The sequence below is a fragment of the Microtus oregoni genome, unplaced genomic scaffold, assembly GCF_018167655.1.
Source record: "Microtus oregoni isolate MIOR12 unplaced genomic scaffold, Mior012 000029F_ref0000214, whole genome shotgun sequence".
Lineage (NCBI taxonomy): Eukaryota > Metazoa > Chordata > Mammalia > Rodentia > Cricetidae > Microtus > Microtus oregoni.
Window position 1 is genome coordinate 23,989,508 of NW_024543088.1, and position 16,237 is coordinate 24,005,744.

Below are 16,237 nucleotides of genomic sequence, written 5' to 3' on the forward strand. Positions count from 1 at the left end.
CTCTGTGCACGGAACAGCAATGGCCTTCAGTTCTCAGCGGTTATTGCTCCAAATGTGTGAGTGCCAACAGCCCTCAGCATCTAGTGTTGCCATGCACGCGGAGAGCCAGCAGCTCAGCTCTAGCCATTCCTACAGGCCCTTTAGCAGCTGGAGCTGGGGACTCTCAGCAGCTCTTTGGATGGAACTCTTCCAGCAGCTGGAGCTTGTGGCTCTTCCAGAATCCTTGCTGTCCTTAGCCTCAGCTCTCCTCCCTCCCTTCCCCTTTCAACGGTCTCTGCCCCATGCCTTCAAACTCCCCTACTGCTAACTGTGCTGGGAGCTAACAGCCCGTGTTGTCTGCTCTGGTGTCTATCCCGGTCCACTCGACCTAGGAGCCCACAGATAAGCATCTCGTGTTGTCTACAACCATCTTGGTCCACGCTCCCTGAAAAACCACAGGTCCACAACATCCACCTGCAGTAGGCTTTACTGAAGCTGTGCTGCAGCATGGAGGGCAGTGAACAGGTCTCTTGATTTTCTGAGAATTAGAAGATGGCTGCTTAGCCAGGCACACACGTGCCCAGCCTCCTATCTGCTATTCACAAACATTCTGCTTAGTCACCACACTCTGAAAGGTACACTGGGCCTGGATGTCCTGGGGGTCATGGGTGGGGAGGTGCACCGAGTCTGGCTGTCCTGGGGTCATGAGTGAGGAGTTACCCTGAGCCTGGCTGTCCTGCAGGTCATGGGTGAGGAGTTACCCTGAGCCTGGCTGTCCTGCAGGTCATGGGTGAGGAGGTGCACTGAGCCTGACTGTCCTGGGGTCATGGGTGAGGAGGTACACCAAGTCTGGCTGTCCTGCAGGTCACGGGTGGGGAGGTGCTCTTTCTGGGCTGTAGTGAGACTTCTGCAATACGTGGCGACATATGGAAAGGCTGTGGGGTAGGAGCATCAACACTTACCAAAGCCACATGCATTTTTTTAGAGCCATAGCAGGGTATCTACAGTGATAATGACTGAAACAAAAACTTTAAGGTAGTTGTTAATATGGTGGCCTCTGGGACAGATGCAGCAGCTATGGCAGCTGGAGGTCTCTGTGGCTTCAGTCAAGTCTCCTTGGGGCTCCCACAACTAAAGTCTCATCATGATGTTTCCATGTGAAACCCAGTTTCACTGTGCACTTGCTGAGTATTTAAAGCAAGCAACTCACCAGATCACAAAAACAGGGCTCTCGATTGACAGTTCCTTCTCCTTCCGCAAAAACAACACTTGCTACTGACTCCGATGGTGCGGTGTCTGAAAGAAAATGGCCTCCAAATGGAGCGGCACTGTTACAGGCTGTGGCCTTGTGGACGAGGTGTGGTCTTGTTGGAGGAAGTGTGTCACTGTGGGGGCGGGCTTTGGGGTCTCATATATGCTCAAGGTACCACACAGTATCTCAGACAACTTCCTGTTGCCTGTAAGATGTAGGGCTCTCAGCTACCTCTCCAGCACCATGTCGGCCTGTCCCAACATGATGATAATGGACTGAACCTCTGAACCACTCCAATTAAATGTTTTCCTTTATAAAAGTTGCTGTGGCCGTGGTGTCTCTCCACAGCAATAGAATCCCTAACTAAGACAGATGGGGCTTCAGGTAGAAATGTTCTCACAGGGTAGCCAGACTCAGGGACTGACAATGACAGTAACACTGCAGTGCAGCCTTGGTCCCTGCCCATCCCGGGGCAGATGCCTCTTAGGCTGTGCCTGGGCCACATCTGACAGCTATCAGTCTAGTAGCTGAGCTGGTCACTTTGACCAACCCTGACAGCTCCTGTCACTTCAAGAGAAATAGAAAACCATCAAGAAGTGCTTGAAATGAAGATTAGCATAAATTAGCATATCCGGAGGTAAGTTCTGTCCAGCACTGAAATGGGAAAAGGAAGTGTCCTTGGGTGTGCTGACCGAAGCTCTAGGTGGGTCTGGGTCCTCATTGCATGAATTCAAAAGATGGAGGGCAAGTTTCCGAGTTTTATTCTTACAGAAAGAAAAAAGATGAAAGATTTACAGCAGAAAGCAGAGCTCCAGAGAGTTAAGCAAAGCTCCGGAGGGGACTCCGAGAGAGCGGGGAGAATGTGTTAATCTGGCTGTGTAGGATTTCAAACAGCATTTAAGGAGGGAACTGGACAATGCCTGAGGCCATTTCTAATGAGACTGGTTAATTCTCTGCGCACTGCACAAGTTAAGCTAATGAAGGACCTACAAGCTCTCTGCACATCAGCCTAACAACAGGGGATGATGTCTTCTGTCCATCTAATTAGGGGAGTTGACTTGCTCTGAACCTGTAGGGGTGGAGGGTCCTGAGTGAGTGGAGTCCCCAGAGGACATGTATTTTGACCCGGGCATGGCCATGCTGTGAACCAACTGACCCATGGAACAATTTGACAATGCTGGTACCCATAGGGACCAGGCTCAAGAGGAATGGCAAAGCTGTCCCTAGGATGGCAAGTATGAATATTTATGAATGACTGATTAGCGTGTACAAAGACTGGCCATGGTGCTTCCTCCTCCCGCTGTTCTCCTAGAGAGGTCTCCTACTCAGAACAGCCCCTCCCCTATGCTGTACACAATAAACACTCGGAAGCTCCAAATTTTGGCAATAGTCATAGGGGTAGTAGAACCCTATCCAATCCCAACTCCACTGTACTGAGTCTGTGTGTCTGTCTTCTCATCATTCCCTGACTGGCCCTAGCCAGGATTCTAGGAAACTCTCTTCCATCCTCCTCTGACATTCCTCGCAGTACAGCTTCTAGTTGTACTGACCTCGCCAGTGTCTCTCCGGTCCTAGCCCTCGGCAGGGTCTGCTCCCAGTTAACAGAAATATGCTCTCTTTGTTTTCATGTTTGCATGACCAGATTGTAGCTTACCTCAGCAGAGCCAACTCTATCACAGCTACCAAGAGGCAACTACAGTCTTCTACCTCAGACTTGGTTCCTGTGTATGGGATGATCTGGGTGGTCTTCTTTCTAGAATAGTTGTGGATGCTTCTGGTTAGAAACTACTATTGCTTGCAATTGAGTCTGTTACTATGGTGGTTTGAAAGAAAATGGACCCCCAAAGGAGTGGCACTATTAGGAGGTGTGGCCTTGTTGAAGTAGGTGTGGTCTTATTGGGAGAAGTGTGTGGGCTTTGAGGTCTTTTTCTCAAGTTCCCCTCAGTGTGACAGTCAGTTGACTTCCTGTTGCCTGCATGGTGGAGGACTCTCTGCTCCAGCATCACGTCTGCCTGCAAAGCACCATGCTCCCCATCATGATGACAATGGACTGCACCTCTGAAACCATAAATGAGCCACTCCAATTAAATGTTTTCTTTATAAGAATTGCTGTAGTCATGGTGTCTTGCTTCACAGCAATAGAAACCCTAACTAAGGCAGTTACTATTAACTACATCAGATGCAAAACTTCGCTATCTTTCTCATCTGGTTACCCACCTCCCCCTAGTTAGTGTATACCCAGCTGGACCTGGTTAGCTCATGCCCAGCTGCACCTGGTTAGCTCATACACCTACGCTTGGTTAGCTCATACTTAACTATACCTGGTTAGCTCATACCGAACTGTACCTGGTTAACTCATACCTAACTGCACCTGGTTAGATCATACCCAACTGCACCTGGTTAGCTATCAACCTGCAACCTCTTTAAGTCCTTATCTCTAGTGTCCCGCCCCTGTGATGAATTCACATTGCGTTAGTGCTTGGCCCCCTGGCTGAATGCCTTTCAGGAAAGTCAAGTCTCTCTTAATCTGTCTCACTGACAACCCACGTGTGCACACAAACTCACACGCATATGCACAAGTGCTCGAGTATGCATGTACACGTACACACACCCACACCCACACACAGGCTCCAGAGAGATTTTTTTGCTCATTTTATTTATCAAACACTATAATCAGCAAGTGTGAGGTCTCCAGCTTCTTTTCTGAAAAAGAATGTGATTTCCCCTTGAGGACATTGAGTCAACACAAACAGTAATGTTGATGATTCTCCTAACTTTCCTCTTTATGTAAAACAGATAGGAAGATCCTCACCAAAGTGGTGAGGGAGTCCAGAGCAGGCCACATTGACTGTTGAATCTTGCCGTGTAGCCTGGCAGTACAAACTCTTTCTTTTCCAGGATCCAGAAACACTAGTGGGTATATTTCTATCACATGTGATTTATGAAGTTATAAAAGACATTATCAGTGCAACTGTACCTAACGTATGGCAAAGCTACAAAACAAACCTATTTTATGACCTCCTTAATATGGTTGGTTTTGCTGAAAAACAAGACACAAATGCTGGGACAGATCTGAATGTGTGCAACTTGATCAACTAATTACAAACAATACTGCCTGAGGTCAATTACTTGACACATACCCACTGGGTGTCTAGCATGGATCACAACTTCTGAATTCGTGTCTCCACCTGTCATTAGCAAAAAGGTTTTGAGTATATAATTGAATGCTTAGATAACATGTTGAGGGCAATGCAATATTAAATGACAATAGCAAGCAGAGATCACTTTTACACGTATCCAGGCAAAACTAAAAACAGAGACCCTCTTGTGGAAGCTCATATATGAATCTGTTAAGATGAACCCAAAGTTAATGCAGAAACTAACTCTACCAACCACAGATTTTAAAAAATATGAGGATAAGCATTATAGGTATAGCTATAATTTTACAAAGTCAGTATGAAAAATACATTAACTCTAAAACACAGCTTCACGCTGTGCTAAGAAATGACATCAATGATTCTCTGTGGGTCAAATGATATTTCTGTATTACTAAGTGAAGTCTGTAACAAAAGCACTTCACAAGGGCATGATGAGATGGAATGGTCTTTGCTTTGACATCGATGTCAATTCGTGGCAATTGAACGTAAGGCCTCTCCCATGTGAAACTGCCACCAAATAAAAGCTTTAAAAGGCGAGCTGGAGAGAAGGTTCAGCGGTTCAGAGCACTGGCTGCTCTTCCAGAGCTCCCGAGTTTAATTCCTAGCAACCACATGGTTCTTATTGTCAATAAAAGGGAAAAAAAAGTTCCAGTGATGTTATTCACAAATAGAAAAAAAAATCTTAAAATTCATAAGGAGGCAACAAAAGATCCTGAGTAGCCAAAGACATCATGAACAAAACATACTCAATTTGAGATTAGACCACAGAGCCCTAACAATGAAGATACGGAGCTGACACAAAACAGAAACATAAATCAATAGAATAAACTAAGGACTCAGATATAAGTCCATTTTATTTTGACAAAGACAGCAAAAATATACACCCAAGCTTCAATAAGTGACGCTGGGGAAACTATGTATCTACATAGAGAAAAATGACACTAGATTGCCCAAAAAAACATAAACTTGAAACAGATCAAAGATTTTAACATAAAACTTGAAACCCTGGGATGGCTGGAAAGTCTCATGCCTCTCCCCGCTACCCTTCCTATGAGGGAAGGTCAATCGCCACCAAGGCCAGATGTGATGCTCTTTTGCACATGGGCACAGGTGAGTTCATGAAGATGTGGAACTCTGGCTTGGAGAATGGGCTGGTACAACCACCACCCTCTCTAAAAGTTCAGGAACCTTGTAGAAGAGGAGGCAGAAAGACTGTAAGTCAGAAGATGGAGGAAGGGCTGTCAAGTACCATTCTCTAGGCATAGCACGGCCATGGCAATCACGAACTCACAGCAAGCTGCAGTCACCTGCATGAAGCCTGTACAAGACTGGCCCTGTCAACAGTCACTTGATATGGGAAAATGGCTCATGAGGTCCTACCCTTACTTCTCAACTGCTAGCTACTGATAATCTTGTGAAGAGAGGAACCATTGTCTTCAGTTGTGCGCCCAATGTTCCAGCTCACCAGTCTACAATGATCGGCTCCAAACTCATACAGACGGCCCCACCTTAAAAAGCCTTCCGTATCATTAGCAATTAGAGACATGGAAATGAAGACTACGCCGAGAGCCCATCTTACCCTAGTCAGAATGGCTAAGATCAAGAAAACAACAACAAATGCTGACAAGAAGGAGGGAAATGGGGAGCCCTCGTTCACTGCTGGTGAGATTGCAAACTGGTGCAACCACTGTGGACGTCAACCTGCAGAGTCCTCAAGAGCTCAAAGCAGATTGACCATATGAGCCAGCTATAGCACTCCTTGGCACACACCCAAAGACTTGGTATCCTACTGTACAGACACTGGTTAGCCATGTTCACTGCTGCTCCATTCACAACAGCTAGGAAATGGAAACAGCTTAGATATCTACAATTGATGAGTGGCTTGTTTTTGCAGTGGACAGAGACCAGACAGAAATACACAACTGGTCAATGTAGAGAAGAGGTGACAGAGAACAGGTGACAATGGGGTGTCTTGTGGAACATCTACAGTGCAATGCTTACCCCTAGGCTCAGGGAACATCACAGAAGGGGGCAGAGAGTTTATAGGAGCCAGAGGACCAGATAGATGCCTGAGGCTATGTTGTGTCATGCAGACATGGTAAGGATTCTGCACCCATGAAATCTCAACGATACAGTTTGCTAAACAAGACCTGCATAGTAACAAACAAGTCAGCATGCCAATGCAGGCGGGAAATTTCATAGGGCCTCACTTCTAGATGAGGTGCTACAGGCAATGGTTTCTGAGAGAGGAAGAATCAATCTTCTTCGGGTACAAATCACCGAATAAATTTTCCAATCCCAACTGGTTGTCACATGAGAACAACACTAGCTGGACTCTAGATTCGGGGTGCTGTTTTGTTTGCTTGGTGTGGCTGTGTAATTATAAAAGAGGTCACTAATTTGAGATGGAGTAGGCGACATGATAGGAGTTGGAGCTAGGAGAGAAAGAGATGAAAATGATGTAAATACAGCATTCATGTAGTCTCCAAAAATGCTTTAAATTGAGAAATGAAATGGTAACAAATGCTGGAAGGATGTGGAGAAGGGGAATCCTTATTCACTGTTGGCAGGAATGTAAACTTGTGTAGCCACTATGAAAATCAGGGTGGAAGTTTCTCAAAAGCTAAAAATAGAGCTACCATCTGACTCAGCCATACCACTCCTGAGGATGCGCCCGAAGGATTCCACTTCCTACTACAGACACTTTCACATCCATGTTCACTGCTGCTCTGCTCAAAATAGATGTGAGATGGAATCCAACTGCATGTCACCAACTGATGAGAGGATAATGAATAAGTGCACGTAAAACCAAATTAGGAAATCTGCAGGAACAATATTATACTGAGTGAGGCAACCCAGCTCAGAAAGACAAACTCCATGTTTTCACTCAGAAGCAGATCCTGGCTTTCAAATTTTAGATGTGTATGTTTCCCTTGGAGTGACTTCAGAGGCCAGGGAGTTAGAAAGGGACAACTGTTGGGGACTGGCGGGAGGGGACAGCAGAACACATGTGACAGGCAGGCACAGGGGAGGAGCGGTGACACAGGAAATGGCGCAGTGGTACAGGCATGGGAGCAGCGGAAGAAGAGAGGTTGAGAGAGTTAGTCAAAACTAAGGATGTGAGGAAAACTCACATAGAAACATATTTCGTAAACTAACTTAGAAACACAAGTTAAAGTCAATTGTGAGTTTGAAGCCAGCTTGTTCTATACAGCAAGTTCCAGGTCAGCCACAGCTATATAGTGAGATCCTGTCTAAAATGCAACCAAAAAAATTACAACTTAAAAAGTTTGAATGGAGATATCCAGCATGGGTAGATAATGCCTCTCCCAAAGCAATGTGTACCAGTGCCTGGTATAAGATACTTCCCTATAGAGTACTGGTCGTGGATGCCCAAGAGGTCCCCCAAACAATCCAGTTTATTGCCAGTGCTCTTGGTTGCCCTAGAACTTGATGTTGAGGCCATATTGCTGAAGACACTATACATCTTGGTTACAGAACATATAAAAATCACACTGGAAATATGATGGAGGCTTCATCCATGCTAGATAGCCCTCATCATGCCATAAGGCTCCATGTAGGCTGCAGGCAGAGAAAAGCCACCGATGGTCTTACCCAGAAGTAAAACCTGTGCATTAAAATGCTGGCCTGCCAGGCAAGATGTGCCCACTTATACGATAATGGCATGACCGTTATGGTGTAACCAACCACGTGTGACTGAATTAGAGACCTCGGGAGAGAATGCATATCTGGTACTGTATGATGGTTCCTTTTCAGCTTGGCAGAATACAGCAACGTCTGGGAGATGGGCCTCTGGACATGCCTACTGGAGATTATTTTAGTTACATTAACTGATGTAGAAAGACACATCTTAACTGTGAGTGGGGTCATTGTTAGGAGAGCAGATTCTGGACTATATAAATGAATAAAGAGAGATGAATACTACGTGTATTTATTTAAGATTTTATTTATTTATTATGTATACAACATTCTGCCTCCATGGATGCCTGCAGGCCAGAGGGCACCAGATCTCATTACAGATGGTTGTGAGCCCCCATGTGGTTGCTGGGAATTGAACTCAGGTCCTCTGGAAGAACAGTCAGTGCTCTTAACCGCTGAGCCATCTCTCCAGCCCACTATGCGTAATTTAAACAGTGGTTCCAACTCCTGACTCCTTTGACTTCCTGCAATGGTGTACCACACCTTAAACTATGAGCTGAAATAAATTCTTCCTGTCTCCAGGTACTTTTTGTATTAGTTTCTTTTCTGTTGCTGTGAGAAAGCCCCATGACCAAGGCAACTCATAACAGAAAGCATTTAATCGGGCATATGGTCCCAGCGGGTTCAAGTCTCCGATGGTCGAGAAGAAGCATGGTGGCAGGAAGAGATCAGAGACCACATCTCAAACTACAAAGAGAAAGTAGCAAGAGCTAACTCAAAGCCCAGTGGCATACTTCCTCCAGCAAGGCCACACCCAATCCTCCAAGACAGTCACCAAACTGGGGACAAAGTATTCATATACCTATGACTTATGGGTGACATCTCATTCAAACCACCATGCTCTGTCAAGGATATTTTACCACATCACTATATTTCAAACCTGGTCAGAGGCACTGAGGTCACAGGCCCTGATGAAGAACCGACTTCTGTTGTTTCACTAAACGGACACACTATCAAACCACCCACAAAGTATTTATGTTTACGCCGCTGTCCTCAGCACTGCTAGGTTTGCACAGTTCGTAGTGGGAGAGTTAGCACAGACTCTTACAGCAAGACCTCAGCTAGTGTAGATAAGCACTCTGTTTTATGCTGCTGGTGGGGTCGACACATTCCTGAGCACCAGTCTGATGTGAGGACACCTACCAGCTTTCCCACGCTCCGACAACCCTAAAGAGACTCACCCAGAACATCAGTCCACGTCTCTCACTCGAGACCTGAGCTCTCTTTCTTCTTCAACCACCAGACAAGGTCCGGCAGGATCTTCAGTCTGAGCAGAAGGTGACTGTTCTCCCTAACCGCCCTCTTCTCCTCTGGCCTACGTTTCACTATCACCCCCTTGAATATATTCCCTGGAGCTACGGTTATGGCTATGATAGAGCTATCCTTTAGAAGAGGCAACCAGGCATTATCGGGGGAGATGAGAAAGCGTGAGATTCCCTAGAGTTAGTGGTATGGATGTGGGAAAGGAGAACTAGAATAACATAAAATCTACAATGCTAACGGACTAACAAAGAACATTTGCGCTAAAGCTAACAGCTGAATTCTCTAATCACTCTTTATCTCTGGATAGGACATTGATAACTAGGGATTCAGTTACATCTAAATGCTGCAGATTGCCATGCCTGAAGACCAGGCCTCCACCCTTTAGGTAGCATACAGTCTCCCCTAGACCATCCTGAAAATCACACCCAACCCTACCTACAGCTCCATTTTCCACCTTTTGTGGAGACAATCTTTCTTTAGATATGCTAATATCATCTTAGGTGACATTGAGTCCCACTCTGAAGCTTTCAACCTCAAAGAAACAGACATTTTCTGAGCTGTATTCTGCAGGAAACCGAGCTCATCTCTTATGTGACTTGAGGAAGCCAACTCTGAGCTCTGCTAGTGGCACCTACATCATATCACGTACACCCACTCAGCCCCGCCTGTCACCATCTCGTCACTTTCTCTTTCATAACCCTTCACTTGGATTTTATTCTCCGAATCCAGTAGCCTGTGCAGCTCTCGCTCTTCTGGAGTTCATTACTGTGAGTGGCACTGCCCATTTCTCAAACACACTCTCGATGGCTGCTACTAATGTGCCTGAGCTATTGGTTCTGCTCATTAACTCGAAATTTCTCTGTTTCAGCTCTGGGTCAAGATTCCACCATCAGGCATACCTGGATCCGTGTACGGGCACCGGTTGTGACTGGCAATATGCCCGTGGGGAAGCTACTGGACGTCAACAGGCCTTCTTTATCAACTTTAAAATGGACATAATGGCATTGATTGTCGAGAATATCCTCCGCACAGGCACAGTCGGTTTAGTCTGTCACAAAGTAATCAGTGAGCAAACCCAAACAATCACCTCGGTGTCCTAATTCTCAGCTCCTGGGACTCCTGCTGTCTTTTTGCCTTGAAAAATTCATCTCAAATTCCTTTGACTAATACGTCAATATTTCCTGAAGTAATGAATCCAAGGCTAAATCTTTCTCTGGCAAAAAAAAAAAAGAAGGAAGGGAGGGAGGGAGGGAGGGAGGGAAAATCAAAGTGTAATCAGCAATATCTGAGGAACAACCTGATGAATACTGGTTTCATTTCAGTGTTCCTTCTTCCGAATTCACTGCCCTTCAGCCCCTTCACCTCTACTTTGAAGATTTTTCTTCTCTCGATTCTCTGACAGTTTATCCTCCTGCATTGACTCTCAACAATGGTCTAAAGAGAAAGCCTAAGGGTTATCTTTATGCTTTGTGCTGTCTTCTTGTTCTTGGAGGTACCACACTTTCCCCGCGGCTCCAACTCTAAACAAAAAACATCCGAACAATCTCCAGCCCAAAGCTCTCTGAGTTCTCGAGCCCTGCATGCAGCTGCTTACTGATGCCACTGTGAGAGGACTAGGACCACATAAACACTAAACCCACACTGGCTCTGTGGCCACCCTCCCCATCTCACTGGCTCTCCATCTATCCCAGCTGGAAAGGCCGGAAACCTTTAAGTTGTTCCTAACAAACACCACATTCCTTCCCCACACCAAGTCCACTCACACCCGTGAACTTCTCCTCAAACATCTCTCAAATTCACCCACCAACGTCCATCTTTAACTTCTTCTTCCTTCTAAACGAATGCCACTCAAGGACAAAAGTCTAGTTTCGAGAACCTTCATATGGTTTCCTCTCTCCCACTTCTCTTCTGCGGCCAAGGCATGTCTTCTTCTTTTATTTTTTCCCCTCAGAACACTTCTTAGACACTTTCATCTGTTCATTTATTTAACTGAAAATCGTTCTTACTGGGAAAGGGTTAAGTAACACAGTAAGAGTCCTAGATTGTATAACTTGTCATCCTCCAAACACAGTAATCACATAAGAATGCACCTATGAGTGTATATTTACATGTCTTCTGTAAACACTACATATTTTCAGCTTTTCCTATCTTACACGGTTATGAACTTCACAGTTTTAACATCCGTCATAAATATAGTGCCCATCATATATACTGAACTTGCTTAATTGTTCTGATTCTCTTTCCCAAGTATGATGGGATATCTCTAATTTTTGCATTCTCAGCTTCAATGAACAAGCCAATGGTGTCCTCATTTACGCCATGTACGACTTTAAAGGAATTATAAAAATCCATGGATCACACACCCTTAGACTCTGTTTAAATGGTGGGATGCAGCGGTACTAATGTCTGCATTTCGTCTCCATGACATCTCATGAAGAGAAAATATGTAACATAAATACACAGATTACAAGAATCATGCCAGAAAACAAGGTTCTCAAATACGTTAACTGTCTCTACTCAAGAATAATTTTATTTTGGTTAAAAAAAAAAAAGTACTAAGAGTTGATACCCAACCAAGTGAGGGGACAGAAACGGAGCACCTGGCGCTTTGATGCCACAGCTGCTCATGAATGCGACCCCTGAATCTCTGCCAGTGCAGGAAGCACAGAACAGGAGCGGGAGCCTGGCAGAGACTAAAAGAAGAGATGAAGGTCTGGGGAGGTGGCTCAGTGGGCAAAGTTCTTGCCGTGCAAGTGAGAAAAGCTAAGTTCAAATCTGCAGACCCCACACAGAAGCCAAGCATGGAAGCCAGTGTCAGCAACCCCAGCGCTCCTACCCTGAGAGGACGTGGACATAGAAGTGTCCCCAGAAGCCCACAGACCAGCCAGTGTGCGGACAGCAAAGGGACTCTGACCCAAACAAGGTGAAAGGTGGACAGACCCCGGGAGACTCTCACACACACAAACACACAAGTGTGTACAGACATAACATCACACACACATACTTATACACACAGAGACATAACATACCCTCACTCACACACACATAGACATACAAACACTAAACGCCCTCACACACAAACGCACATAGATGTACAAAGATATTACACACATGTATGTACACACAGACACCAAACACACACATACCCTCACACACATATGTGTACAGACATAGACATCACACACATTATACACTAACACCACACACATACACACACACGGGGAGGGGGGAAGAAATCATAAAAAACTGCCAACATGGAAATACTTTCTTAAATTTGGATTATTTAAAATCGATCCCTGACCTCTTAAAAGAAAGCAGGAAGCATTGTGGAACCAATCTGAGTTGCCTGAGCTCATTCTCATTTCCTTTTTCTAAAGAGGATTGCGCATAGCTGGAGCATAGATCAAGAGGCGGCAGAAAAATCCCTGTGTTTGGTGGACTGCAGCAATTTCGTTGACCAAGTTTCCCATTGACCCAGACAGACATTAATGACACAAGATGGATAACAGAGCATGAGGCAACTAGGTAACTACGGAGCAGCCTCGACAAGGGCTCCTTCCGAACTGCCATCAGCAGCTCTATCAGCAGGCTTCAGGACTCTGTGGCCTTCCCTCTGAAACTACATTCTCAATAACTAGAGTGCAGATACAGGCTTTACTACAGGAGGAATGAGATACACACGTAAATACACAAACACCATGCAATCCAATAAGAGAGCCAAGACTAAAATCACAGTAGCCTAGAAAAATGGGCTAATCCCTAAGGTATCATCAGCACTTGTTTCCAAAGCCACGCATCCAGCTTTGAGAGGGACAAGCTGGGGATTAATTACCACCAGTTTTAAAGCTTACAAGCTTAGTCTGAGGGGGACAGCAGCAAGCCTGGTGCCATGGAGTCTGAGAAAGGCCAACAGGGTGCAGCTATGCGAAGGCAGAGCAGCACTCAAAGGTGAAAGGTGGCAGTCTTGGTCCACACTGGCCAGAGCAGAACTCGGGTACTTCTCACCTAACATGAGCACACGTGTTCAGAACAACCAGGATGTGTAGGTACATGAGAACTATTCTAAAGAGGAAGGACGGACAGAATGACGGTTCAGAAACAGCACAAAACAACAGCCTCAGTGGGAAATGGTGGCTGTCTCCACTAAGCCACTCAGTGAACATGAAGTTCAAAGCTGCTTCGGAAAAACCTACTTCCCTCGAGAATAGCCGGGAGGCAGAGGAAGAAGAACTATGTGTACAAGAAACTCTCAGTCTGCTCAAATATGCATATCTGGAGTGGAGATCACGATGGTTTGAGAAGAATGGGACTGCTCTGTAGGATTTAGGAAGAAGGGAGATAGCAAGAGGGTTCAGGGAGTCCCCCAAATCCACAAAGTTGTCCTCAGACCGCCACAAGTGCGTCACGGCTCATATGCACTTGCGCACGCACACACGATTTCATAAGGTACATGCGGGAACAGAGAAAAGGCTATATAAGGAGGACTGTGGAGAACAAGTCTCATTAATGAGGAAAAATCGGTTTGATTCGATGCACACTTCCCACGAGTCAACTCTACCTGGGAGGGATAGTGCTGAGGTAAGAAAGGCAAAGGCCGGGGCCATCTTAACTTCTCCCCATTCCACAGTATGAACGGGATGCTCGTAGGAGGTGCCCCCCACATCGAATTCATCATCCACCTGTGTACTTTAGCACCCACAATTTCCTACTCTGAAGTCACACTTGTGATGAAAAGCAGAAACTTTCTGTTTGGCCCCTTAGCAGAGGGAACAACAGCAAAACCAATGTTTGTTCTCTGTCCATGGACCTTGAATCAATAAGGGAAAAAGAGCAAAGATTTTCTATCCTTTAATTCATAACTTCTACTAAGATATTCAAATATTCTCAATGTAAATAAAGATTTGTTACATATTGCATCTCTTCTTGTGAGCCATTTGCTTCTGAATAACAGGAAAAATAAGTTTGATTGGAGATCACTTGGAAAATGTATCTAAAACACTTTAAAGCCCTCTAATCTAAGATTATGTGGAAACAGACTTCAGAAATGTTTCTAAAAAGAAATGATTCATCAGTGAGATTAAGCTAAATGCCGAAGTAATCAAATTGTGGAATTCTGATTAAATGGATACTTAAGTTTAATCTACTTAAAACTTGCAGGATAAATAGAAAGGGCCTGGTCTAGACTAGTTCTGGCTTGGCTCAAATGCTGTACTGGCTGTCTAAGGGGTTTGCTCTTCAAACTGTTCCTTTTAACTTCTTAGAAGCCATTCTGCAAACTTCGTCCTCAATCTAAATACAATAAATGAGATCACTTGGACTTCTATGGGCTCTTTCTGCTAAACAGCAGCCAAAAAGAAAAGGCAAGAAAGTGAAAGGGGCATGTCCGTGCCTACTCAAACCCCTGGAAAGGTTTCCTTGTCGGTGGCAGTCGCTCTGGTGGCTTTACCACCTCTAAGCAAGTATGTAAAAGAAAAAGCAAAGAAAACCAAACCCAGGATTCTCTGGGCCAGAGAGGTCCCCTTTTGTGACTACAGCTAGGCTCCCCCGGGATTTCCTCCCGTCGTCCCGGCACCGCCGGGCCGCAGGCGGGCGACCGCAGGCCGACGCGGTTCCACTTACAGTGACACCATCCCAGGTGACAGCACCAGTGCAGCTTGAAGCACTTGCCGTGGCTGTGCGTGGCACAGATGGACAGCCCGTCGCACGGCTGGAAGTCGGGTCGGCGGGCGGCGCAGCTCCGCGCCAGGGCCTGCGCCTCGTCCACTTTCTCGCTCTTCCAGCCGCGCTCGGGCGCCGCGGCAGCACTCATGTCTCCTGGCGCGGAGCAGGGGACCGGAGCCCGGGAGCGTAGCGGAGGCGCGGGGCGGGCAGGACGCGAGCGGGCTGCGGGCTGCAGGCGCGGCGGGCACCGGCTGGTGGAGGAGCCACCCCGGGAGGGCGCAGCGACTGGGCCTGGCCTGCCACCTCCCCGTGCCCTGGGTCCCTCCTCCTGAGTCCTCCTCCTAGCTCCCTCCTCCCTTCTTTCTCCTCTCCACCCTCCTCCCGGCTCCCACCTCCCTTCTCTCTCTCTTTCGTCCTCCCCGCTGCTCCCTCCTCTCTGCTCCCCCACCCCCTCGGGCCGCCACGCCTGCACGCGCACGCGCACTCTTAGGCTGCCGCGCCCCTCTGCGAGCCTAGCCCCCGCGAGTTGGTCTCACACGCCTCTTGAAGCGGAGGGAGGGCCACGAGGACGGTCACCAGGGTCCCTACACACACACACACACACACACACACACACACACACACACACACACACACACACACTCACTCACACACACACACGTCCCGCACGCGCCCGCCCGCCCTCTCGTGTGTGGGGGGGGGGGGTGGCGCTCCACGGCTCTGGCTACAGCTGGCTTCTCCCGCAGCCTTTCGGCACACAGTCCAGCCTGGTCCAGGCACTCCCTTCCCCGCGTGCCACAGCGTCCTGCGGGGTCCCGGAGCCGCGGGGCAGCAGCGGGCGGTGACCCAAGGCCCGAGACCTAGCGGGTTCTTCCCAGCGCTAGCCGCTCGGAACTAGTACTGGGCTAGGGTCATCGGGCGACTGGAGTGGGAGGATGTGTTAGGTTTGTGTCCTGATATATGGGATTGGGGCGGGGGTGTCCACTGAGTGGCTTGCAATGGCTATGTGTGGCCAGTGCGTGCAGTCGAGTGGTGCGAGAGGCACGGGGGAGGGGGAGTTGAGTGTGGACGCCACGGTGTGTGGAGCGCGATTAATTGCATGGGTTGAACATGGGTGTGTGTGGCGGCGTGGTGGGCTGGAATGGCGTAAAGACCTTATGCATGGAGTGTATGTGTGGCATTAACACGGACGTGGGCACACAGA

At 47.0% G+C, this 16,237-nt stretch overlaps 1 protein-coding gene across 1 annotated transcript in view; it reads right to left on the reverse strand.

The window, feature by feature from the left end:
• CUNH3orf70 (chromosome unknown C3orf70 homolog) overlaps window positions 1-15,449 on the reverse strand; it is a 42,016-nt gene extending 26,567 nt beyond the window's left edge. Inside the window, exon 1 of the mRNA XM_041678125.1 lies at window positions 14,992-15,449. Within this exon, the coding sequence (XP_041534059.1) occupies window positions 14,992-15,181 (190 nt within the window). The 5' untranslated portion in view covers window positions 15,182-15,449. The remainder of the gene's footprint in view (window positions 1-14,991) is intronic.
• Between the last annotated feature and the right edge of the window lie 788 nt (window positions 15,450-16,237).